Source organism: Pyrus communis, chromosome 8, assembly GCF_963583255.1.
Source record: "Pyrus communis chromosome 8, drPyrComm1.1, whole genome shotgun sequence".
NCBI lineage: Eukaryota > Viridiplantae > Streptophyta > Magnoliopsida > Rosales > Rosaceae > Pyrus > Pyrus communis.
This window is the reverse complement of record NC_084810.1, coordinates 19791538-19816866: the sequence shown is the minus strand read 5'-3', so window position 1 is coordinate 19816866 and position 25329 is coordinate 19791538. Positions and strand designations below refer to the sequence as shown.

The 25329-nt window shown below is 37.4% G+C and overlaps 3 protein-coding genes across 3 annotated transcripts; 1 reads left to right on the top strand and 2 right to left on the bottom strand.

Moving 5' to 3' along the window:
• Positions 1–641: 641 nt before the first annotated feature.
• LOC137741559 (phototropin-1) lies at positions 642–12840 on the bottom strand. The gene is made up of 24 exons (XM_068481255.1): positions 12519–12840; positions 8968–9736; positions 7709–7891; positions 6424–6515; positions 5504–5783; positions 5198–5405; positions 5026–5096; positions 4773–4879; positions 4637–4686; positions 4439–4543; positions 4268–4327; positions 4098–4187; positions 3564–3640; positions 3266–3350; positions 3089–3169; positions 2794–2897; positions 2538–2587; positions 2327–2433; positions 2112–2234; positions 1956–2007; positions 1659–1771; positions 1218–1358; positions 1018–1125; positions 642–926 (listed from the first exon to the last, which is right to left on the bottom strand). Exons 2-23 carry the CDS (start codon positions 9732–9734, stop codon positions 1021–1023), a joined length of 3051 nt encoding a protein of 1016 aa, XP_068337356.1. The 5' UTR covers positions 9735–9736; positions 12519–12840; the 3' UTR covers positions 642–926; positions 1018–1020.
• A 3562-nt stretch (positions 12841–16402) lies between these two features.
• Positions 16403–18550, top strand: LOC137743091 (uncharacterized). Its single transcript, XM_068483004.1, has 3 exons — positions 16403–17335; positions 17711–18253; positions 18449–18550. Exons 1-3 carry the CDS (start codon positions 16403–16405, stop codon positions 18548–18550), a joined length of 1578 nt encoding a protein of 525 aa, XP_068339105.1.
• A 154-nt stretch (positions 18551–18704) lies between these two features.
• LOC137742802 (uncharacterized) lies at positions 18705–20245 on the bottom strand. The gene is made up of 2 exons (XM_068482756.1): positions 19940–20245; positions 18705–19186 (listed from the first exon to the last, which is right to left on the bottom strand). Exons 1-2 carry the CDS (start codon positions 20217–20219, stop codon positions 19002–19004), a joined length of 465 nt encoding a protein of 154 aa, XP_068338857.1. The 5' UTR covers positions 20220–20245; the 3' UTR covers positions 18705–19001.
• Positions 20246–25329: the final 5084 nt, after the last annotated feature.

Below are 25329 nucleotides of genomic sequence, written 5' to 3'. Positions count from 1 at the left end.
CTTGACACTCATGATCCATTGGAAGAATCGTTCATATGATAGGAGTACATAGAGAAATTATGTACGCCTCCAATAATTTTGTGGACTCACCACATGACAAAAGACCTGCCAAAGTGAAAGGACAAGGACATGATGTGATATTTCAGCTAAAACTTGATTTGAAAATTGCTGAATGAACCGGCTCATAACATTAATCGACATACGTGGTCTAGTAATTAAGGATATAATGGTTGTGGATCTCTATTCATGTTCTGAGCCGGTCTATGCTAGACAAACTCAGCTTGATTCTCACCCTCTTCATGAGTCATGTCTGAGTTTGTAAATGGTCGGCATGATTAGTCAGTTTAATATACATTATTCGCTTATTTTCTGACAGCTTATAAGTTATTTAGGTTCTCACATTTTTCCGATGTGGTACTATTAGAGCTCAATTTGCAAGACGTCTAGGTTTACACAGGATAATACTTACGTTTTTTATCGGAGAATGAACATATTCACTTCTTTCGAATAATGTATATGTGCATCATATGAATTTCATAACCAAAACTGTTTAGTTTTTTTATCTTCTTTAGAAGATCACCCTTAAAAAATCATTCAGGCCGGAGTAATAAGGACAATGGAGAAATAAAGACAGACAGAAAAACAGGTTAAATGAATTAATTAAATTTCAAATTTTTGGAGTACAAACCAACATAGATAACAGAAACATCACACTTTGCAGACATCATACGAACAATTATTAAAAACCTTAAAGTTCTATCAACAAACTGCAACATCCTCCAGGACCAGCCCGTTTTGAAATTTGCTAACAATAACACACAAGCAAATCAACGACACCGGAATGTTTGAACGAAACGATGAGCTTTTCTTCGCAATTTCCCGAATGAGATAAAGTTCAAGTACTCAAAACGTGCACCAGAAAATTCCTGACCAAGAAAGCAAAGTGTTAATCTACTAATAATGCTAGCAACATTCAGAATTCTTCGGAACCGGGTGGAGAAGATATATTATATATACCTCTTAGAATATATTTGTTTGTAAATCTTGCATCTCAGGATCTACAGCATCTGCTCCCTTCTCGGCTTCATTTTTTCCAAAGAGAGGAGCATCGAGTTGAGGAGGGTTCTGCAAATTTAAAAACTTTTCAGTAAGAACTCCTTGAACTTTCTAAATTTTAATGCTTCGGGCATTGCAATTCGTAAGCCCTTCGGTGTTACCATGCAGCGAACGAGAGCCCAGTTGATGCCCTTGAAGAACGAATGGCGCTTAATTTCATCTGCTCCTTCCTGTGAGCCCAATCTGTTTTTGGGATCACGGTGCAACAACCGATACATTAACTGCTTTGCTTGGAGACTTGCCTGCATCAGGACACAACTCCATTAGCATCCAAACCAGAGATGAACATTTTCACTTTGTAATTTCTAACTTCATGCATATTATATTTGTAACTCAGAGTTGCAGTTTGTTAATGAAGAAAAATGTCTATGCTCGTCTGCATAATGCTCTCTCTATAGATCCTAATGTCTCCGCCAAAGCACATCAAACAAGCGATCATAAACGCATTGTGAGACGCATGTGAACCTACAGAATTATTGGTGCAAGAATATACACATTTCATATAGGTATGTGTATCTATACACGCAAACAGTAAATCTTACCGATATACTTCCTGGAAATTTAAGATCCTTGTGAAGAATATTGGCGAATGTCTTTTGCCTTGTTTTCCCCCTGAACGGTGTATATCCATAGAGCATTTCATACAGAAGAATACCTGAAAAAAAGATGCAGTTGATCAGTAGAGGTGGCAGATGGTAGACGAATGATTTAATTTCTTGAAGAGGTAAGACACTCCCGTCATGAGGCGATGAAGACAGTTTCTTATCATTCTCATGCACAGATGACATACTAAAAGCCGAAAAAAATAATTGAAATACGAAATTGAATAAATTGCGTACCAAGGGCCCACCAGTCCACTGCACTAGTATGACCTGCTCCAGTTATGATTTCCTGCAAAGGTAGTGGGAACACAAAGCAGTAAATATGAAGAGTCCTGAAGTTTGACATATCTTGGAAGAAAAGACTAAAAAAGAGCGTGTCCTGAAGTGTCACACCGGAGCTATGTACTCTTCAGTTCCAACGAAGGAATTTGATGCTCTCATTGGTTCAGCCATGAAGATCATATTCTGTTGAGGTTTGCGATGTTTTTTCTTTTCGTTGATGCTTGGAAGTAGAAGCTGAAAGGAAACAAAATTATTACTTCAGAACGAAAAGGACTCTTTCTTTTAGTTCCAAAGTAAGATATGGTTTGTAAGATGTGGTTGGATACCTGTGGTTTGCAAGATGTTAAACACGATAGATCGAAATCTGTCAGCGACACATGCCCATTGCTCTGAAGTAAAACATTTTCTGGCTTCAAATCCCTGTATATTATCCCTGTGAAAACAACAGAAGGCTCAATGCAATAACTTGAAGATACTGGGAAGGACAAACATCATTGCAACACTGAGAAAGTCATGTGACTGATGCACACAACTTACCCTGACAGTGAAGATACTCCAGTGCAACAACTACCTCTGCAACATAAAATCTACAGTTGTCCACACAAAACAGCACTCAGTCGTTTGTTTACAATTCGGTAAAACCTTTGATCGCAATCAAAATTTGAATAGTATTTGACTAGAAATACTGAAATATTCAACTGCAATAGTAGTTAAACCAATTATTTCTGCTCAAACTTAACAAACTTTCAATTGTCTGTAACCTATTGCATCATTATCATTTCTTGTGATTTACCTCGCAGAATCCTCCTTAAGAACCTTCGTCGGTTGTCTGTCCAAAAGCACGAAGAGTTCTCCACCCGGGTAGTAATCAGTAATGAGGCAGACATGTGTTTTGGTCTGCAAAATTTATAGATGTTGAAGTTTGAAAAGAAATCCATATGTAAGTAAGCAATGTCTAACACATATAAATGATAGTTTTAATCTTAAGTCAGATGTTGCCTTGTGACAAAATGAATGAGGCAAAAGCAAGAGTGTGAAAGAAACAAAAAGATGAGTTCTGCAGAGAGAAATCATCCATTCTTGCTAACCTGAAATGAAGCATACAATGCAGGAAGAAAAGGGTGATCCAATATGTCAAGGATCTCTCTCTCTGCGCAAGCTCTGTGCACCTGCATAAAATCATGGATTTCAGTACCTAAAAACTTGACTCCAAATAAAGCGTAAGGCAAGGTAATCAACACGCATAAAATCATGGATTTCAGTACCTTGTTGCGATTGAGCATGACACCCTTATCCATAGCCTTCATGGCGAAGTAGTGACCAGTTCCACACAGTTCAACCAAATGCACACTGACATAAGAACATATAATGTTGAATGATTCGTATGAGTTTGCAACTAAAAGACTTCTCCTAAATATCGACAAGTAAAAACGAATGTATACTAAAGTTCTATAGTTTTATTCAATGGAATCGATCAGAGCCACCAAGTAATTAACATTCCTCAAGTTCATTGTATTAATAGTGAAAACTGAAGGTAAAAATGCGAAGATAGAAAATACTAACTTGCCAGTATCACCAGATCCCAAGGGTTTTATAGGCCTAAAATGTTTCAATCCGATCGGCTCTCCACTGTCTATAATCTGCAGAATCAAGGGTTCCTTCAGCAATCTACCGTAATATAAAGGGTGAAGATATTCAAGAAAATCAAAAGAAGAAAGCCCTAACACTTAATAGACCAAATATATCTTTATGTATGAGATAAATCTGCATTATTAATCAAAACTTCCATGCATAGTGCATACATAAATCCACAAAATGTAAGTGATTTCCTATACCACAAAAATGAATGCTAACCCGAAAAACAAAAAAGAAATTGCCAAAGTTAGAGCTTCTACTCTAAATTTTAGTGGATAATAAAAGGGCTAAAGTACATTCACATAAACCACGTCTCTGAAAAGAAGCATTACTTCGCTCAATTTTAGTTGCTTGCAACTCAAGGTTCTTAAAATAAATCCTGAATTCTGAAAATCGAGAGAGGTTTTCTTTTCCCACTACGCGAAATCCATGAACCATGCACAACTGAATGATGATCAGTACCTTTTGGATAGCTACCCAAGAGGGGGTATATTTTCTATGAGGCTTTGGGTGAACAACCTTCGAATGGTTCATCCATAGATCTTCTGGTTTCTGCAGTAGAAAAGGATGCTGTCAAATTCGTAAACATACAAAAAAATTTAAGATGACGAGGATTTAAATCAAGACATTACCAAATTGGCATCAGGAAGTTCTCTCGCTGCCTCATCGACATTTTCAGCAGTTTCTCTGATCTAAAAGTAGAAATCATATACCGTATAAATAAGCTTAATTCTGAACAGAAATTCAAGAGCAGAATACAGGAACAGAAAATAAAAAACGAAAAATGTGAAGAAAGTTGAGACCAGTATTTCGCTCTCTTTTACGGTGTCTTCAGGAATAGCGTTCTTAAGAGGCTCAATATGCTCACTGCCATCTAGTTGTACCCCAATAAAATACTGCACCTCCCCCTGTTTACCGAAACAAGTAAAATATCATATGTCATTCAGTTCCAGAGTCTTTTCTATCGCATTGTTTTCGTTCAATATCTGTGTAGATCGTACCTTTTGATCACGCATAGGCTGCAGATGAAATACATTCCAGAACTTTTTACCTGGATCGAGTGCAAATGGATTTTAGTTTATTTGTTAAGTGTAGTTAATTGATGTGCCTTGAGTAAAATGGAAAAAGGAAACATACCGCTTTTCGAATAATTGATGAGCTGCACGGTAACTTCAGTCTGGTTGTTGATTGCATCTCTTATTTTCTTCACAGTTTCCGGATCCGTTTCAGGTCCTTGCAGGAACCTAAAGACATCCAAACAACAAAACAAATAAGAACCCTCTTCTAAGTGCTGAACATTTTGGGATGATCAGATCCCGAATGAGGATCATTGAGCTTCTTAAAGCAACTCGCCAGACAACAAAATCAGTTTATTTGTATTGAAGTACACCTGCAATTTCTTCCCAATATTTCTTCGCGGCTGTACTCTGTAAGCTCTAAGAAACTGTCGGACGCAAATATCTGAAATGCAAACGCTCTCAAATATCACATGCTTAAATCTTGCGTTATTTAAATCTCGATTGTGAAAATTTAATGACAAAGTTTGAGTGAAATTAACTTACGATGGGATTATCAGGCAGCCTTGGATCAGTAATGACAAAGTTTTTCTCAATACGTTCGAGTGTTGTAGCAAGATCAATACCCTTCCTCATTTGCTTCTGTCTTACTTTGTCATCAAGACTGTCCGGTCTCTCCTCGTCACTCTCATAGCTATCCGCAGGGACTCCGGTGTCAAAGCTTTCCTCAATAGTTTGGCTTTTCCTAATCCTCCTAAAGTCGTGAAGTAAAATAGTAGAGGAAAGCGTTAAGCCTATGCATGCCTTAACATTTTTCAGTGGTTATATTCATATGAATAGATGAAATTATACCCCATGAAAGAAAGCCGGCTAGTTTTTTTCGGTTTCTTTTCAGGCAACTCGTTGATACGCTGCATTGAGATTTTAGGATGATCCCCGCGTGAGTTTCGCCTAGGTGGACCAACACTCTCAGAGTTTCTCCTCCCTGGAGGTTGATCTGTTCTCTCCTCTGCCCTGCCACCTTCTGACTTTCTAAAGAAGGGACGATTTGCTGATTCGCTAAGTGATCTTGGTCTTTTCACTGCCTGTACCAGTTCAGATACTGAGTTTGAAGCCATCTCTTTCTGACGAGCTGCAACAAATCCAATTATCAGTTAGCTCAAAACCTAAGACAATGTGACAATCATTTGCATGTTTCAGTTTTAGTCATTAAGTCGCTATCTCAAAAACGCCGGTAGTACTTCATACTCGGAAAAACAAGCTAGAGTTTGATGACAGTTCAATACAAATTTGACTGGTTGCATAACAATGCTAGCAAACTTTTGGTTTTAGAGAAAGCATATAAATTTTAGATAAGTCACTGGGTGTTCATCTTCCATAAGAACTCGAAAACAATGACAGATGCTTTTCATATGCAGATTTCGCAATCTATCTCTAGCTAGCTAGTACTACATTTTAATTGGAAAGAAAAGGTATTTTCTAAGTAGTATCAGTGATTTCAAAACTCTGGGAAGCAACTTTTCTGCATCACACTCTCACTATGTCGATTTTTCGTTAGTCTTCAAATTGCTTATGTCAAAACAAACACCTTCGATTTTCGTTTTGGTTTCTTGAGCAAACTCTTTTTACTCGAACTTATGATATTTTGTTAGTCACTTGTTGAGCTATGAAATCGTTGTAGTTCATGGCTGGTACTGGTTCAATCATGTCACCAAAAAAAAAATCTGGAAAAAAAAAAACAATTGAATTAGAGAAAGAATTAGAATATATACCATCATATCGAATCAAGGATTCGGGCAATCCATTCGGACGCAGCATCTTATCCTTGGACCCCTCTGTATGCTTGCTCACTTCCACTTGCATTCTGCCACGTCACGAAAGTAGTAAACAAAAGCATGCATGGATAATTAGCATCGCATGCATTCCCATGCAATGCATATCTATGGTTGCTAAAATGTCCGTATCCCCAACATTCTTGTCTCTCTAGGCCATGTCCATCCATCTCCTTCCCAACCCATCAAGTGTCCGATCGATGTCGGCTAGTGCATGCATGCATGCATGGGAAATAGCTTACTGGATACTGTACCCTGTATTGTGTCTGTTTTTTTTTCTCACGTGATGTGTAACGTGAGGAAAGACACTTGAATACAATACACGGTGCAGATGTGGTCTATGACAGGAAGGTCCACACACACACGACATTCCATCACAATCAAGTCCTATATAGGCTAATTGAATCTGGCAAGATTATAGAGACTAGAGAGGAGCCAGGCAGCCCCAGCTGGAGAAAAAGTAGAACAATTATTGGAACTTTACATGTGTGTCTATACCCACTCTGCTAGACAGTCAATAATGGACTCGATCATATTTCTACTACCCGAGAGATTTTTCATTAGGACAAGAATTTTCTGCTCTTCAACTTTCGATATCCTTTCGTGTCATTCTGTTTTGTGTGATCACGGTTAAGTCACGTTAATATTTTATATTATTTTTTTTATAGAGATAATAAGACAAAAATAAATAGTAATATAAAATGTTGACGTGAATTAACCGTGACCACACAAACAGAAGGGCACGAAAAGGCATCGGAAGTGGGAGGGTAGACAATCCTTGTCCTTTTCATTATGCCTAGAACACCGGATGGTACATCTTATGTCATTATCCAAAGAAATGTTTTTTTTTTTTTTTTTTTTCAACTATTCCCTCCACTTATATAATAACATATGACGTATGTACCCGTGCTTCAAACACACTGAAAAATCTCCTATACCCAACGTATACATATGATTACAAAACTATGGAGTTAGATGAACAAGAAATTTGTCACATCAAACGATCTAAAATGTTATATCATTCATGACATCAGGCGACATGATATGTTATGTCGTTATTCTATGAAATCTAAATTCTACTTCTTATAGATTATTAATGTAATGTAATATAAACTCTGTGCGTCTGTGAAACTGACCCATAAATATTATGAGATTGATAGTATGACAACTCACACTTCCAATACGAAAAAGTATTCACCATGAAGAAAGAAAGAAAGAAAAATACCCAATGAATTTGAGAACTTTCCCACTCTCGTCCTTGATGGGAGCAATAGTGAGTAAATTCCAAAAAGGGGTCCCATCTTTCTTATAATTCAGCAACCTCCCACAGTAACTCTTGTTCCCTTGCAAAGCCTCCCTTATCTGTGCAACATCTTGCGGGTCCGTACCCGCCCCCTGCAAAAATCGGCTGCAAAAGAACCCCAACAAAACCCCGAAATTATCAAAACTACCCTCCTCACACTTCATACCGTTATTTCCGTTACCATAAATATAGCAAAAAGTTGAAAATAAAATTAAGGATACCACCCTTCAACTCTTTCTCCAAATGTATAAGTAGGACCATTCATTTTCTCTATCATTATCTAAATATTATCTATAGAAAAATTTATTCAATTTATAGACCATTTAGTTATACTAGATGAAGTCCACACACTATGTATGTGTAAATATAAAAGATTTAAAAAGAAAAAATATTTATATGGAAAAGAGGGAAGTTGGAGAAAAATGTGAAAGAGATAGGAAAAACTTTTCAGTGTTGCAAGAACAAGGTCCGATACACCAAGTGTCTTAATACAGTTTGTTGGATATTTCAAAAAAAAAAAAAAAAAAAACTTCTAACCACTTGTACCTAAACACTTGGTGTACCAGACCGTGTTCTCAGTACACTGAAAAATTTCTCAAGAGAAAGGGGAAGAGAGAACTTGGGATTTAAGGTTTTTATTTTTATTATTTATTTTTTAAAATTAGAGATATGTTTTGATAATATGTGGGGTGATAGAATAAAAAATATAGCAAAATTTGTTTTGTGTGAAAATACTTTAATGCGCATGAATTTTTTTGTTTCAAGTACGCATGAAAGGGTATAATAGTATTTTCCTGATTTTTAGTTGACAAAAAGTGTTCTATTAACAAGTAGTATTCAATTATGAGTTTAATAGTTTTTTCTTAATTTTTAGTTAAGGAAGAGTGTTCTATTAAAATTTGTATAGATATATAAAGAAATAATTGTCGGTTTCTTATGAGAATGCTACTTATTATCATAACGGTCTACTTATTTGATACATGCAATATAATTATGTAATTGACTTAATGGTCACTAAATTGACTGAATTCTAAAAATCGATCTTTAGATGGCTATGTAAAATAAAATAAGTTGTTCCAATTACAACGATTATATGGTGATATGATGAGAGGGGTAACTGAACGAGGGGTGTGTTAATAAAATTAATAAAACGGTAAAGAGTAAAAAAGTTAAATAATTACCAGTTCCTGCCGATGACCTCCTTGGAGGTGTACCCGGTCATTTTAAAGAACCCGGCGCTGGCGTAAAGAATCGGGTAATCGGGTTTGGTGGCGTCCGAAACGACGAACGTCTGCTGAAACGTCGACAGCGCGTCCTTCAAGTCGTTTGAAACTCTTGGAATCCCTCTCTCTTTCCCTCCACCGAACACGTCGTCCGACGACAACTCGCCGGAGCTCCGAGCCGAGTTGTTCGAGTTCCTTCTCGAGGTCTCAGTTCCTCCGCCAAGACTCAGTTTGGAAGTCGAGTTTTCGGGTCCGCCCGAGGTCCGGACGCCGACTCCCTGCGGCTTCCCGGTCTCCTCGTCCGTCTTCAGCACCAGACCCCACTCGGCAGCCCTCTGCGCGGCGTCGTCGGACGGCTTGTCGTTTGCGTCGACAGAGGAGGAGGAGATTGTCTGCTGAATATTGGACAGCGGAGATGGGGTTGGGGAGTGGTGGGCGACGTCCTTGAGGGCCATCCATGAGGTTGTGATGTCGGCGGCGCGGGTGGACTTGGAGGCGAGGTTGGGTAATGGGTCGGGTTCCGGGATGGTGACAAGTGGGTCTATCCAGCTCTGCCACGTCTGCTCGGAGCGGAAGGCTGGTGAACCGGTTGTAGTTTTTGTTGGTTTGGCGGCGGAGGAGAAGGTGGAGGGGTTGAAGACTTCGAGAGAGCCGCGGGAGTCTCTGGGGAATGGCGGGATGAGGGAGGCGGGTGGCATTGTGTCTGAGAACTGTTCGTCTTCCATCTCTGCATGGATATTTTATGACCAGATAATTAAAAATTAAAATATGAAGCCTTATTATATTATACAATCTAAAAAATAAAAATAAAAAAATCATGCGTCACCATGAAAATGTTCTTGTTGATATTTGCAGAAGAATATAACAAAATTGAGGACCACATTACGCTGCAACGATACGTGGTTTCATAATTTTAACCGTCTATTTGTTAACTATTACATATTATTTTGAGAAATATTTATGTAAAAAGTGTTGGAGAACTCAAAAATTGTGTAGCAATTTTGTTAGAATCATGCTAATTTCAAGGTCCACCGGAAGCACTATGTGTGTATGTATGACTCACTCCACATTGGATTTTTATGATTTGAATCGTTTATTTTTCAATTTGTACTTTATGAATAATCCTTGCAAAATATTAATCAAAAATAAAAAAATGTTTGAGGTATCTAATTGAGTTCATAGAATTGACGAACACTATTTTCTAAGAAACATTCAAATTGTATCATGAAATTCAACGAGTAAATGGTTTCGGATTGAATTGATTTTTGCAAAAATTATCTATGAATGAAGACTAAAAAAATAAGCAGTTCAAATCATTGAAGTTTGATGTATAAATGGGCCCCACAACTAGTTCCCATTTACAAAAAAAAAAAAAAAAAAATCCTTTAGATAAAGGCTCTGTTTAAAAAAAGTCATTAATTATATACCTGCTAAGGATAAATTTTGACTTTATTTTATTTTGTTTTATTATGCCTGATTCATGATAATTATTTATGGTGCAGCTCCCCTTTATTCCAGAACTGCCTTCTAAATTTGAACAGGTAAATCTTTTTAAAAAAGTGAAAACTGATTGTCGTTAGACTAAATTAATAGACATAGAATATTATAGCAAAAATAATGCATAAAATGGGAAGAAGAAAAAGATAAATGGTTCGAAACAAGGACACCACATTGCAAGTAGGACATAGTGCACAAAACTTTGGAAGATATTATTGAAGATATTACAAAAAATAGGAGTGAAAGAGAATGAGCCATGTCGTGACATAAGTGATAGAAATAAGATGTGGACTAATGCAATGTTAAGCGTGTTGTTTTCCTTGCACCCAATGCCTACACTGATCATAGCTCTTGTGGGGCTGTGAGAGTTGGGGTTTGGCCAAATTTCAGACTAGAGGGACATGGACGGTGAAGTGTAAACTTTTGGATTGATGTGAAATCATGACACAAATTTTGAAAGTAAATAAAAAGGATTGTCTTAGGTTTCATGCGCAAGTAGTTAATTCAGACAATCTCGATCGAATTAATAAAAAGCCACTAATTCAGTTGATAAATCTTGACATAAATCACGCATATATCCAACTAAACATATGTGTTAGGTATAGGGTTTTAGTCCTCATTGAAACTTTGAAAAGTTCCTGAGGACTGATGGAGTGATGAGCACCTCATGTTTCAACTGCAATTCTTTGTGCTGTACCGACTTATATAGTACTTTGAACAAGAGGTCAGGGTGGGAACTAGGTGGGTGTGCTATTTAATTAAAAAGGACACTACAGCAACATGCTTGCTCCCATTTCTTTCTCATGATCGATTGTGATATATAATTCACAGTAGACATGCATGTCCAAGGTCATTAGTTGAAAAATATGCAGCATTAATGATATAGAAAGCAATAACTTAGGCAACAAATTGAACAAAAGCATAGTTGGAGAGGAGAATCATACATATGATTGTTATAACCTAAGGTGAATGAATTGATGAAGTAGGAATTATTAGAGTTCTAATAAACATGTTGTGAGAGCATCTCCAGCAAAGCTAGCTATACTATTCACATGATTAAATTTGATTCGTGGATAGCTAGCTAGTTTCTTGGAGAAGTGTCTTTGAGTTCATTGGCTGAAAATGACTTAATTAAAAGTGAGTTTAACTAGTTTGTTGGAGATGTTCTAACTCTAAGTTTGGCATATCATTTGGCTTCTACATAAACTCAAAAAACAAAAATATCATTCAAAATCTTGCAATTAGAGTAATATTTAAGGATCACATAGAAGTAGGAAGTGATCAACTGGTCATGCATATTGAACTCAAATTTACCAAGCTGGATGCATAGTTGAATTTGAACTTTCAGAACTGCAAGAATCAGTGGACCCAAAAAGTTTGTTTAAGTAGTTCAATTTTCTGTCATCATGCATCTTCCTAAAAACCCATTAACCAATAGAGTGTCGTAGAAATTTTTTATTAAGCCACACAAGACTGGTAGCTCAGTAGCTGGAATGGTTGGAGAGAGAGAGAGAGAGAGAGAGAGAGAGAGAGAGAGAGAGAACATTCAAAGATTTTGCATATACAGAAGAAGTACCTGATCAGGTGAATTTGTGTACTAAACAAGGCAATTGGGAAATAAATGAGTTTCAATTCTTAGCAAATTGAAGAAGCTCATTTTTATGGCTTTTGTTTCAAGAAAATAATTGGTGAGAGAGAGAAGAGAAGATAGCACAATATGGGTGAGGGAGCAGTTTTTAGTGGGCAAATTAAAAGATTGAGAGAGAAAAACAAGAAAGATAAAATGATTGTGAGAAAACAAATGGTTTGGCCTCCCATCCCTCCATACCAAATACTCACATGCCCTCTTCCACATCTTGCTATACCAATCCCACACTCTATGTATTGTTCTTAAAGACACCATAGAAAGCGCAACGGAGGATTAGGCTAGAAAAACTACAGACGCTCCAAGATATGATTGAGATCTAAATTATAAATTTATTTTGTGCTTCCATTATTAATATCTTTCTTACCTTGCCCCCAATATATGATTGAGCTTCTGGTATCTTTCTTTACAGACTGGAAATTGGCTGGCAGTAGCTAAAACAACAAAGGCAGTCACAGAAGCAGAAGCAGTAGTAGATCTAGGAGCCCTTCATCCAACCCGTATAGCTCGATCAGCAATGCTTCTTGTGTTTTTCTGCCGTACTAGATAGAAAGTAATATTTCTATATTTTGCATTGGAAAAGAGAGAAATGATGAAGACCATATATCTATATATATACATATATACATATATATGTGCGCGCGCACACAAACAACTTGTGGCGGTGAAACTTTCTTGAATGTTATGATTAGATTTGTGAATTTGTCAGCATTATATTTTTTCTTTTAATTAGGGCAAAGATTTATCCTTTTTGGGGATATCAAACTGCTTGTGGATTTAAAAGTTTACCTGGGTTTTGGGATAAACTTTCCGAAATTAGTAAGATAAACTATAGAAGCATATTATTTTGTCCTGAGGTGGAGTGGTCATGGGTAAAAACTCTGATGTAAGAGGAGTACACATGCACATGGCAATGTTGGGAGGGTTAAAAAGCATTTACCTAGGTTTGTTGAAGTTACCAAATTTACTTATGCTCATGGAACAATGGAACATGGAACATGTTCCTGGGAGGGTTAAAAAGCATTTGCCTAGGTTTGTTGAAGTTACCAATTTTACTCATGCTCATGGAACAATGGAACATGGAACATGGAAGGGTTTGTTCAAAGGAGCAAGATTCTCTTCCTTCTTTTTTTCCCTCCTCTTCCCTCCTCTCAATTGGCGGAGAGAGAACCCTACTTGATCAAATTAGTTCTTCAAGTACACGTTACTATATATGTTAAGAGGATTGGATGGGTTGAACTAAAAAAAATTGACAGTGAATTTCTTAAAGGAAAAAAAATCAAGTGTAAGTGCTGTGGTTATACCAAAGCATAAGGAACTTGAAGGAAACTATACAAGTGTTACCCTATCCTACAAGGTATTGTGTGTTTTGGTTTTTAACACAATCGATATTAGTGGAGGGAAATGAATGCTAACATTTAGGTTACAATTGTGATATAATTCGATGCTATGAAGTGCAAGGTATTGAGTTTTGCTTCAATATACGAGTTGATCATCACTAGGGTTTTGTTATCGATACTGGTGGCAGGTTTACACGAGGGCGACTGAAAAATATTGCCCTCACTCACCATTTTTACTAACCTTGGAGTTTCCAAACACTGTAGTTGGGTATAGTTGTCATGAGGCAAGGTATCAACAGTAGGGAAAATAAGCAGCGTGTGTAGAGACTTGGCTAATTATAAATTAGAAATTAGAATTTGTGGTAAATGTTATATATAGAACTTGATTCTTGGGGAATAGAGAGAGATGTTTTTGGTTTGAAATCCATTGCCAAAACGTGAGTTACAAACCTTGGCAGATCCGAACAAGAAGTGGCTAGCTGCATACATTTCTCTTCAATAAGCACAACCTTTTAAGTTATCAATTTTTGGCTTATTTTTAATTACGCTCCTGTAACTCTATTTTGATTCGACTATACCTGTTATAATTGAAAAATTATCACTTTACTCCCTGAAACTCAAAATTGGTACTACTTTGATATGTGGACTCACTTTTCTCCCGAAAACTTATAAGTTACCTCCTAAAACATAAGTGGGACCTAACACCCAATATGACTATGCCACAGTTCAAACAATCAAAGAATGTTAAGTTTAAAAGAAATTGAAGAGAAGAAAAAGATAAAAAATAAATAAATTGATTAGCATGGTGCACTCAAATCAAACCCACATAAAAAATTAATAGATCTAAGGTAATGTGGAACGAATTTTAAGTTTTATAGAGACGATTTTCAAGTTTCAAAAAGCAAAATGTGATCAAAATCGAGTGCCAAAAGATAAAGGGACAAAGTAAAGCGAATTTTAAATTTCAAAAAATGAAATTATAATCTTTGAATTACAAAAAGTAAAATAAAATTAAAATCGCATTCTAAGAAGCGTAGCTAAAAATAAGCGTAAGTTTTTGTTAACTTAATATCAAATTTAAGTTGGGGTGAGATTTCTGCTTTTTCCAGTGAAGTATATGATACTGACCTTTAATTATGTGGTGTACTCACACATGTGGTAGGCCCTAGAACCACGTGAACAAACTTTTCACACGGAGACATCTTATCCGTTCACGGCCTGATGGGATCACATCAGACGACACAACCTCCCCTCATGCTCAAGTGCTGACCCTTTCCTTGGTTGGCCCCAACCCCTAGTCTCTCTGGCAGATAGAAAAATCACCCTCAGAACATGGTCCCTCTCGACGATTGTGATTGCCTCAGAGAGAGAGAGAGAGAGAGAGAGAGAGAGAGAGCATGGGAGTCATGCCACCATGTGTTGCTATAACGTTGTAAAGAGAAGTTACACAGCTACGAACCAACTTGGGTTGTCTGATGTCACACTGGGATTGCAGCTTCAAAAAATTTTAGGTGCTCCGGAGTATCCTGTATTTTATGTCTTTCACGAAACTTCCTTCTTAGGTTTTTTCTTGCAGCCTTGTCACTTTTTGAGTTCTTCTTCCGGATCGCCTTTTGAAAAGCGAAAACGTAGGGGTCATGATAATCTAATGGGAGGGATCTTTTCACAAAGCCAGAAAGAGTTTGACATTTTTAAATAAAGATTTAACGGTTAAAACGTAAAAAACACTAGATACACCAAAAAAAGTCTCTCAGCTATTTCTTTTATCTCTGTGTCACTTTCCCGTCATTATATGGGATTGTTGGGTGATGGCCCAAACTAAAAAATGGGCTTTTTTCAACTTTTTGGCACAGTGATAGCTCAAGGACTTGAGGTGATTTTGGGGGGCTCTAGATTGCTTCATAACCAAAAGAACAAAGGGTCCAAAAGGCAAAGAAAAGAGATTTCTGAGTTCTTGTGGGCTCAAGGCGGACCATGCCCATCTATCAGTCACTTTACCTGTAATAATAACATGCAAAATGGAACGTTCTCTGTTTATATTGCCACAATATATGACTATAATGAATATGTTCAAACAAGATTCAACCTGATCAATTGTTCAAAATCACAATACGACAATACAAACATTTTACATCTTCAAGCAATACGGAAAGCAAAGTTGTGTGGTTGGTGGCTTCGGAGTTTTCTCTCTGGTATTGAGATTTGGGAGAGAAGACTCAGAAGAGGGGGAGAGACAGAGACAAAGAGGAAGAAATAGGAAGAGGGAGGAAAAGAAAGTGGAAGAAGAAGGGAAATAAATTAAATCATAAATCCAACCGCAAGATCTGAATCAAACAGCTAATATGATTTGGTCCTCAGTAATTGGAGGCACAGATCCGGAGAGGACCTGAATCCTACAATTCTATTGAAGAAGACTGGAGTGGAGATTGCCATTTTCACCTAGCACACCAAGTGGTAGGTACAATTCAGTTCACAAGTTACAAATTTTGAGTTATTAGAACACAAAATACTTATAACACGTGACAACATTTGTCACTTAACCTGTCATGCCCACCCAAATTTTGCTAATCATATGACCAATGTTTTTCTTTTCGGTTACAAATCATAAGACCAAAATCTTCATGAGAAAGAGGTTGGTGTGCAAAAATATTTCTCATTAAAACTGCCTGCTCTCCCACAAACCATACAATTTTTCCTTCTCCTAGCAATTTAGACATGATCAATATGTGTCATTTAGGCAGAAGGGTCAATAAACTTCCAACTTCCTCGCAGTCAATTTCGTTCATTCCATAACAAACTTTAGGACGCAACACACATCCCCCTCCCTGTCTCTCTCTCTCTCTCTCTCTCTCTCTCTCTCTCTCTCTCTCTCTCTCTCTCACCTCCTTTCTTGAAACCAAACTCAACAGAAATGGGAGGTAGCAGCACCAACAGCAACCACAAACTCCAAGACTCCGAAAAGAAATCGTCACCTGCACTAGTGGCTCCTCTAATGATAGGCTTCAGAGCCACCCTTACTTGGGTTCTCCTCACCGTTTCTGTTCTCTATGTCCTCTACTACTCCAACCGCCTTCTCTACGACCACCAAGATTGTCCAACCACCGCCGTAGATCCCTCCACCGAACGGCACCTGGAATCCATCTCCAATGCCACTACTTCAGCTGATCTCAAACTCGGGAAGGACCACAAAGAAGGCGACGAAGAATCCCCACAAGTGGCTGCACTTTATCAAAAGCCTCAGGGATACGACACGGAGCTTAAACACATTATGTTCGGGATAGCTGCTTCGTCAAATTTGTGGCAGAAGAGGAAGGAATACATCAAAGTTTGGTGGAGGCCTAACGAGACTAGAGGGGTAGTTTGGTTGGACAAAAGGGTAAGGGCTAGAAGAAGTGAGGGGCTACCCGAGATTCGGATTTCAGGAGACACAAGCGGATTTAAGTACGTGAATCGTCAGGGGCGGCGATCTGCATTGAGGATTTCAAGGGTGGTTTCGGAGACATTGAGGCTTGGAGTGAAGGATGTGAGATGGTTTGTGATGGGGGATGATGACACGGTTTTCATCGTGGAAAATGTGGTGAGGATTCTCAACAAGTATGACCACACGCAATTTTATTACGTGGGAAGCTCGTCGGAGAGTCATATTCAGAACATATTTTTCTCGTATTCTATGGCGTATGGTGGAGGAGGTTTTGCTATAAGTTATCCCTTGGCAGTGGAATTGGAAAAGATGCAGGACCGGTGCATTCAGCGCTATCCCGCATTATATGGCAGTGATGATCGAATGCAGGCTTGTATGGCTGAACTAGGCGTGCCACTTACCAAGGAAACTGGATTTCATCAGGTAAGAGGGAAACAAAACATGAAAAATGTTTGAAACTTGGCAACTGATCTGTGTTTTTCTCCTTTTTCTCTGAGTATTGCTTGAATCCGAAAACTTTGGATCCCGAATGATGAGGAAATGTTTCATTTGTTTATTTACGACTGTGTCATCTGCTACATTTGGTGACCAGAATTTTGTGATTCTAGTACTAGTGTGTTACATTCTTATCAAGTATTTTGCATCAGCCATTTTCTGGCTTCATTTTTCGTGGATTTTTCATCAATGAAATTGAATGTGATGGAGTTTCAGATGTCATTTTACATTTCTTGGTATGCAAGAATTGTTGAAATAACTTGCAAATACAAACTATGAACTCTGTTTCTTGTGCTTGTGCAGTACGATGTGTATGGAGACCTACTAGGCCTTCTGAGTGCACATCCTGTGACTCCTATGGTGTCACTTCACCACCTTGATGTAGTTGAACCAGTTTTCCCGCACATGAGTCGAGGGAAAGCGCTTCATCATCTATTCCAATCCGTCAAGCTCGACTCGGCTAGTATAATGCAGCAATCAATCTGCTACGATAAAGATCGATACTGGTCCATCTCTGTTTCATGGGGCTATGTAGTTCAAATCATTAGGGGAATCATGTCTCCCAGAGAACTAGAGACGCCCTCAAGAACCTTTCTGAATTGGTATAGAAGAGCTGATTACACAGCATATGCATTCAACACAAGGCCTGTGCCCAAGCACCCATGTCAGAAACCCTTCATTTTTTACTTGAGCTCAACGCAGTATGATCAAGGTGGAAAGAAAATTATTGGCTACTACACTCGTCACAAATCTCCCATTCCTCACTGCCGATGGAAAATGGCGTCACCAGAGGTAGTTGATTCCATCGTAGTCTTAAAAAGGCCGGATCCTCTTCGTTGGGAAAAGGTATGATTTTTCCAGCACATGAAATTTGACCCATAACTCCAACGCATCGTTTCTTTTACAACACATAAAAGCATGTATCAATCAAAATTATGAATTACGGTTACTGGTTTTACTGCATTCACATTGATCCTAATACTATCCTCATATTTTTCGTTTATAATTCCGTTTCTAACAGAAAGAAACTTCCTTTTGCAGTCACCGAGGAGAGATTGTTGTAGAATTCTTCCATCACAGAAGAACTCGACCATGTACTTATTGATCGACAACTGCAGAGTAGGTGAGGTTAGTGAGTTGTAGAGGCTTGTAGGAATAGGGAAACATCTCTCCTTGATCTATTTTTGTATCTGGTTCTGCTTCCCGCAGTCCGAGACTTTAGAGGGTTATAGGAATAAAATCAAATGGCAAGTTTTGATGGGAATAGAATACGAAAAGGTCCCTTGTTAAATTTAGCTTCAATAGAAAGTTCATAAAATATCATCAATGGTGAAATCAGACAGCTACGAATTGGAAATTCATTGTTCTTATTTTTTATGTAAATTTGAACCGAGTACACTATTCACCGTTGTTATCTCTGTAAATTCTAACCACGACAAGTTCCTTGCCGGTGCATTCAGCGTATCAAGCAGATACATTTATGAACGTCTTCTCCTAGCTTCGCATGAATCGCAGTTCTAAGTTGTTTACAAGATTGACAAAAATAGATTCGTAAAGCTGTTTTTACTGTAGTGAAAAGAAAATTGGTCATCATTCAGTTTTGCTCACCACTTGGAACTTCAGTTGCATTGTTGACCGTGAGATTCTGAGGAACTGTGGCGACTGGTGACATGGCCAAGGCTGCCAGGATTGCAATATCAATTCGAGTCTCATTGAGAAGGAGCGGTATCTCAGTTTCGACTACAGATGTAATTCTTCCGTCGATGCTCGCCACTTTTACTGTTTTCGAATAAAGGCAACAGATAGTTGATCAGAAAAGATTAAATTCCTCTCACTTACACAAACAACCACATAATCATATTCGGAGGTATCATTTTCTTAAAGAATCAAAGAAATAACTCAATTTTCTTTCCCGATAAACCAGTTTAGAGCAAATGAACGATACCCCATTTCCCCAAATGGTAATTTATATTCACAAACGTAATGAACAAGAAATCGAAACAAGCAAAACCAATAAAGACCAAGAGATTGAAACTTTGTCCAAATTTTCAAGCCATAGTCATATACAAAAGTAGCGATTTCAAAAGAATCGAAGCAATTTCTCAAGTTTTCCTCCCAAGAAACGAAGTTCGGAGCAAGAAAGTACCCTTTTCCCCAAATGGTAATTTGTTTTCACAAACAGAATGAATTATGAAGTAGACATCAAATAAGCATTTATCAAGAAACAATAACATTAACCCATCAAAGAAATCAAGCAGAGAACCTGAAGAGATAGAAATTTTTGACCCCGTTACAGTACCTGATTCCGAACAGAAATCACATGTATAGCAAAAAACTCATAATTCATATAAAGAAAGGACCAATTCCCCAAAGAATCAAGGCAATTAGACAGAGAACCACAGAAATTTCAGATTAAACAGAAAGCTCCCATCTAACTAAACAGAACTACAGAAATTTATCTTCAGGAACCCATCAAAGAAATCAAGCAGATAAAACCAAGAAACCCAAATTTCGTGTCGAAATTTGTAATACCTGAGACGGAGAAACACCAGAGCACGAAGAGGCAGAAGAACACGATCAAAGGAATGGCATGGACCCACTTCTCCACCGATCTTGAAGAACCCTCTTTCTTTCCCGCGCTGGATCGCGGGTCGTAGACGGGGAGTTCATCCGCGCTGGCTCTTGGAGTGCTGTTGCGGTGGTGCTTCAGCTGTGGCTGCTGCTGCTGCGAAGCTGCGCCGCCGCTGACAGTCGCAAAAGCTTGCTCTTCGGGTACTTGAGAGGAGTAAGGCGACCAAAATCTCTGCTGCATTTTGGGTTGTGAAAATTGTGACCGATAATTTGCGGGACTCTGAATTTCTGAGGGTCGCGATTTGGGTTTCTTGGGACTGAGGATTCTCAACGACTTCGGGCGGGAATGAAGTCTTCATCACGTGCGTTGCACGTGAGTTGGATAGGTCGGTGACTTCTGGGAGTTTTCTTTTCTTTGTTTGGGGAAATTGGGCCAAAGGCCCAATATAAAATGAACACAGACACGCCCCACTTTCATTTCTAATTTTCTATGGACACCCAAATTCTTTGCCCTTTCCCACTATTTCTTGTTCTGCGTCAAATGAAACTTTAAGTTTGTTAAAGAGTTGAACCTTATTGCCCTCTCTCTTTGTTTTATTATTGCAAAATTTACCGCAACTTCATCACTTATACTCAATTCTCTCATTTTATATAATTCGTTTTGCTTGGTTTCTTGATTTATTTTATCCCTTAATGGAGGGTTCAAGTCAAGCTCCAACCAAAGGTGGAATTACTCAACTGAAGAAGATGTTGCTCTATGTCATGCTTAAGATAAGAAAATCTAATCTAATTATTGCAGAGAGTTAAAATCTTTTCTGAATCAAAAATAATTGATCATGACATAATCCCATAATGGAGCCATTTTAGTCACGTTATTGTGAAGAAAAAAGTTTGGTGTCAAAATTTGAATTTTTGTTTGTCTAAATGTTCACAAAATTTTTTTACGTCAATGTAGTTTTTAATTAATTCAAAAAAGTTAACACAAACAAAAAATTGCACCTAATCAAATTATCATATAAAAACGTAAAAACCTTATATTTATGGTCTAAGGACTCTCACATTGGAGGCAAATTCCTTTAGGAATAGAAAGATTCCCCTTAAGTCCCTAATGAGTCTTCAAAGGTAATGATGGGAGTTCTTATTTGATTGTGTTGAAGATGGCTAAGTTGGAAAATAGTGACTTAAGGCCATAAAGTGCTTTTAGAACACCGAAAGCACTTATGACCATGTTTGCTATAAATCGCTTTTTAAACACTAAACGTAATTGGGCTACTATCCATATAGATAATTGTTTGCTTCTTTGATAGATTCAAGAAAAAAAAAGTACTTGAAGTGCTTCAGAAAAAAAAAAAAGAATTTATTGTTTGCCTTTTTCTAGAAACGCTTGTATTCTTATTAAAGTTTTTTATGTGCTTGTAATGGAAGCGTACAAGTGTTTTTTTGGGAAAAAAAGAAAGAAAGAAAAATGACATATTCAAATGGGTTGTATACTTTCATAAAAGCACTTCTAACAAAAATCCTTAGATGAGTTTCGTATAGACTATAGACACACTCCCAAACGTGGAATCGTACCTTCCACAACTAGAACTCGTAACCAATTATAACTCTATGAGAAAAATGAACATTCTTGATAGATTTGATGACTTCCAAAAACAATCACTCTTCTTCTCACGTGGTTTCTCCTGTACCTTTCCTCCCTCTGCTTTTAGAAAAAACGAAACACTCATAGCCGTTGCTCCTTGCTTCGACTTAGGGTCGGTGGCAACCCAACTCACCTCTTTCTACCATCCTTCCCTCTTTCTCTTCCTTCTCCACCCTCTGCTTCTTCCTTTTTCCCAATCTTTCCCAATCTTTCCACCATCCTTCCCACCTTTTTCCATCCCTCCTTCCCTTTTTCCCATCCATCTCCACTCTCTGCATCTTCCATTTCCCCTTCTTTCCTTTGTCCTTCCCCCATCTTTCTACTTAATTAGTTTTTTATTTTCTGAAAATTTTCTCTTTTGATATTTGTTTTGACTTCCCTTGAGCTTTATTCATTTGAACTTTGTCTCAATTCCTATGAGCTGGTCTCAAATCTAGACCTTCATGGCCCTATCCGCTTCGATGCTACTTTATGTCACACGTCCTTTACCACCGGCCTCTGCCACTCGGCCCGCCCTGAGTGCTAAGTACGACATTCAGTAAAAAGTAAGCCAAGTTTAGTGATCCCCGAGAATTATGGGAGCACTCACTGCGCAGGTGGCTCGCTCACCCCCATTTTCCGTTGATCCAATTGTTTTGTTGGTTCTTTCTCTTGGTCGTGGTGGTGGCCTTGTGATGGAGGCGCATCTGGTGGTTGTTGTTGGTTTCCTTTCCAGTCTTAGGGTTTTCTTTGTTATTGTCCAGCTGGTCAATTTTGGGCCTATCTACTGTTTTTTTTTTTTTTTTTTTTTGTTGGGCTTGTGTGTAGGTAGTGGGTTGCCTTTTCTTTGTACTTGCCTTTTTTAATTAATGGAAGTTTTTTAGTTTGATCCAAAAAAAAAAAAAAAAAAAGGGAGAAAAATGAACACTATCAATTACATCAATTTTGGTACCACTCTTCCATAAGAGAGTTTGCACGAATCTCTCTCTCAATAATGTAATAATAATGTAACAATAATGGATGGCCCTTTGGGATGATGAATGCCTTGGTTTTATTAGACAAGGCTTTGAATGTGGTATGCTTTCCCAATTCATTAACCCTTCGAACGATTCATGGTACTTGATCTTGTCACGTCTTGTCACCAAATAAAGCACCAAGGCAATGCAAACGTCCTCTAAAACCATTTTCCCTCACTACCCTAACTCTTCGTGTTGAATGTGACATCAAGCGATATATCTCAAGTGGATGACCCACTGCAAAAAATGGCTTGACTTGTCCAAATTTTTTTTTCTTTTTAAATAATAAGTAGGATTAACTGATACCGATTATGAGTGAGTATTTATCAAAAATAGCCAAATACTAGCCCCTAATTTCAAAAATGTCATTTTTTATAAAAACTTTCAAATGTATTCAAGGTTTTATGACGATTGTAACATGGTTTACACTCCATTATATATTTATTTTGAGATTAACATCTGAATGGTCATGAGGTTTGTATATTTCGTGGTTTGCAATACTCGCCTTGGGAGATTTATCGAGTTTTCCTTCAAGGGCCAATAACAAGGTTGTTTTCTTGCAGCCATGGGTACCGAGAAAATCATGTACTGCATATAGAAAATTTAGGGTTTACTTTATGATATATATATATATATATATTTTTTTTTTCTTTGAGTTTGCAATTGTCGATTAACTGTACCAATAATTTGGCCAATATTAAATTAATTTTTTCAATATGTATGTCACTTTGTTCTTTGCTTATTGTTTTGCTTATATTTTAGGAAAATGTCTAGTAATATGCAATCTGATGAACTCAGCTCTAATCGATCAGATGTTCACAAGGGTAAAAATATTGTACATGAATCAGACATGGCAGACCTGTACAATTCAGATAAAGAGATAGTTATAGGTCAATTGTACGAGACTAAGGAGGATTTTAAAAAAAAAGTTGGGTATTGATGCTATGAAGAACAATTATGAATTCAAACTGAAGAGATCAAGCAAAGAAAGGTTTGAAGTTGGTTGTATCAGCAATGAATGCAAGTGGAAACTATGTGCCTCTAAATTACGATAATCATCCTATTTCAAGGTCAGGAAATACGTTACTATGCACTCATGCTCATTAGATGTTATCAATCGCCATCATCGACAAGCAAGTAGTTCTCTTATTGGTCAATGCATAAAGTCTAAGTACGAGGGTGTATCACAAGTATATAGACCATGTGACATCATAGAAGATATGCGGAAGGACATGGGTGTGAGTATAAGTTATGTGAAGGCTTGGAGAGCTAAGGAACATACAATGGAGTTGGTTAGGGGATCACCAGAGGAATCTTACGCGTTACTTCCATCTTATTTTGCTGTGTTAGAAGCCAAAAGTCCACGTACTGTAACACATATTGAAACTGATGAGAATAATTGTTTTTTGTACTATTTCATGTCACTTGGACCTTGCATAAGAGGTTTTCGAAGTGCTATTAGACCAATAATAGCAGTCAATGTGACGTTTTTAAAGGGTAAATATCTTGGCACCCTTTTTGTTGCCACATGCATGGATGGCAATAAACAAATATACCTTCTAGCATTCGGAGTTGGAGGTTCAGAGAATGACGCATCATGGAATTGGTTATTGGGGAAATTGATGACTTGGTGTTCGTTTCTGATAGACATGAAAGCATTTGGAAGGCTCTCTCAACTATTTTTCCCAATGCCCATCATGGTGCATGCATATTTCATGTAAGTCAAAACATTAGGCACAATTTTAAGCATGAAAGAGCACACAAACTGTATTTTACAGTTGCTAAGGCATACAGAGTTCCCGAATTTCATCGTCTCATTACAAAAATATATAAAGTCAACTTTGAGGTGGGTGATTATCTTAATTAGGCTGGATATGAAAAGTGGACTCGTGCGTACTTTGATGGAAAACGGTACAACATCATGACAACAAATATTGTTGAATGTCTTAATGCAATCACCAAAGATGCTCGAAAGCTACCTATCACACGATTTCTTAAGTATTTAAGAATGAATATTCTCCAGAAGTGGTTTTATGAGCGTCGAACCGAGGCAGCCAAAATGAATACACATTTGACATATTGGGCAGACAAGTTGGTGCGAGAAAATAACAAGCAAGGATTATCATTCCAGGTATTTTACTTTATTCACTTAACTAGAATTTATTTTAATTTGTCTATTTAGTTTTGGCACATTTTGATTTGTTCTCAAGTTTTTGAACTATTTTACTAATTCTTATATCAAATAATCTGTAACTTTATCCATCAGTACCATGTTTAGTAAAGAATAAATATATGTATTTTTGCAATGTAAGAGAGTAAAGTTAAAAACTTGGGTTTGGCCAAAAAAAAAAAAATAATAATAATAATTTAAAACCTACATCTAATGTAACTTCAACGTAATTTTGTTGTAGTTTATGCCAATTGCTTTTTGTAGTTTTTATACGGATTTTGTTTTTTGTTGTTGTTGTTGTTGTTTAGTTCTTCTTTTGTTTGAGTAATATATATATATATATATATATATATATATATATATGTGTGTGTGTGTGTGTGTGTGTGTGTGTGTGTTTGTGAATATGCAGGTATCGTCCATCACAACTTACTCATTTCATATATATGATGGATCTTGTATTGAAGTTGTCAATTTAGAGGAAAAGAGTTGCACATGCCAGCAATTTGATCTTGACCAAATACCTTGCTCACATGCTTGTGCTGCA

What these genes read in the sequence shown, in the direction of transcription:
- LOC137743091 (XM_068483004.1), top strand. Translation starts at nt 16,403, where the DNA reads ATGGGAGGTAGCAGCACCAACAGCAACCACAAACTCCAAGACTCCGAA. An exon ending in AGGAAACTGGATTTCATCAG is followed by an intron (nt 17,336 to 17,710) that starts GTAAGAGGGAAA and finishes GTGCTTGTGCAG; the next exon opens with TACGATGTGTATGGAGACCT. An exon ending in ATCCTCTTCGTTGGGAAAAG is followed by an intron (nt 18,254 to 18,448) that starts GTATGATTTTTC and finishes TTCCTTTTGCAG; the next exon opens with TCACCGAGGAGAGATTGTTG.
- LOC137741559 (XM_068481255.1), bottom strand. Translation starts at nt 9,734, where the DNA reads ATGGAAGACGAACAGTTCTCAGACACAATGCCACCCGCCTCCCTCATC. An exon ending in AACTTCCTGATGCCAATTTG is followed by an intron (nt 4,188 to 4,267) that starts GTAATGTCTTGA and finishes TTTCTACTGCAG; the next exon opens with AAACCAGAAGATCTATGGAT. An exon ending in CTGAAGAGTACATAGCTCCG is followed by an intron (nt 2,008 to 2,111) that starts GTGTGACACTTC and finishes CTACCTTTGCAG; the next exon opens with GAAATCATAACTGGAGCAGG.
- LOC137742802 (XM_068482756.1), bottom strand. Translation starts at nt 20,219, where the DNA reads ATGCAGCAGAGATTTTGGTCGCCTTACTCCTCTCAAGTACCCGAAGAG. An exon ending in CTGGTGTTTCTCCGTCTCAG is followed by an intron (nt 19,187 to 19,939) that starts GTATTACAAATT and finishes ATTCGAAAACAG; the next exon opens with TAAAAGTGGCGAGCATCGAC.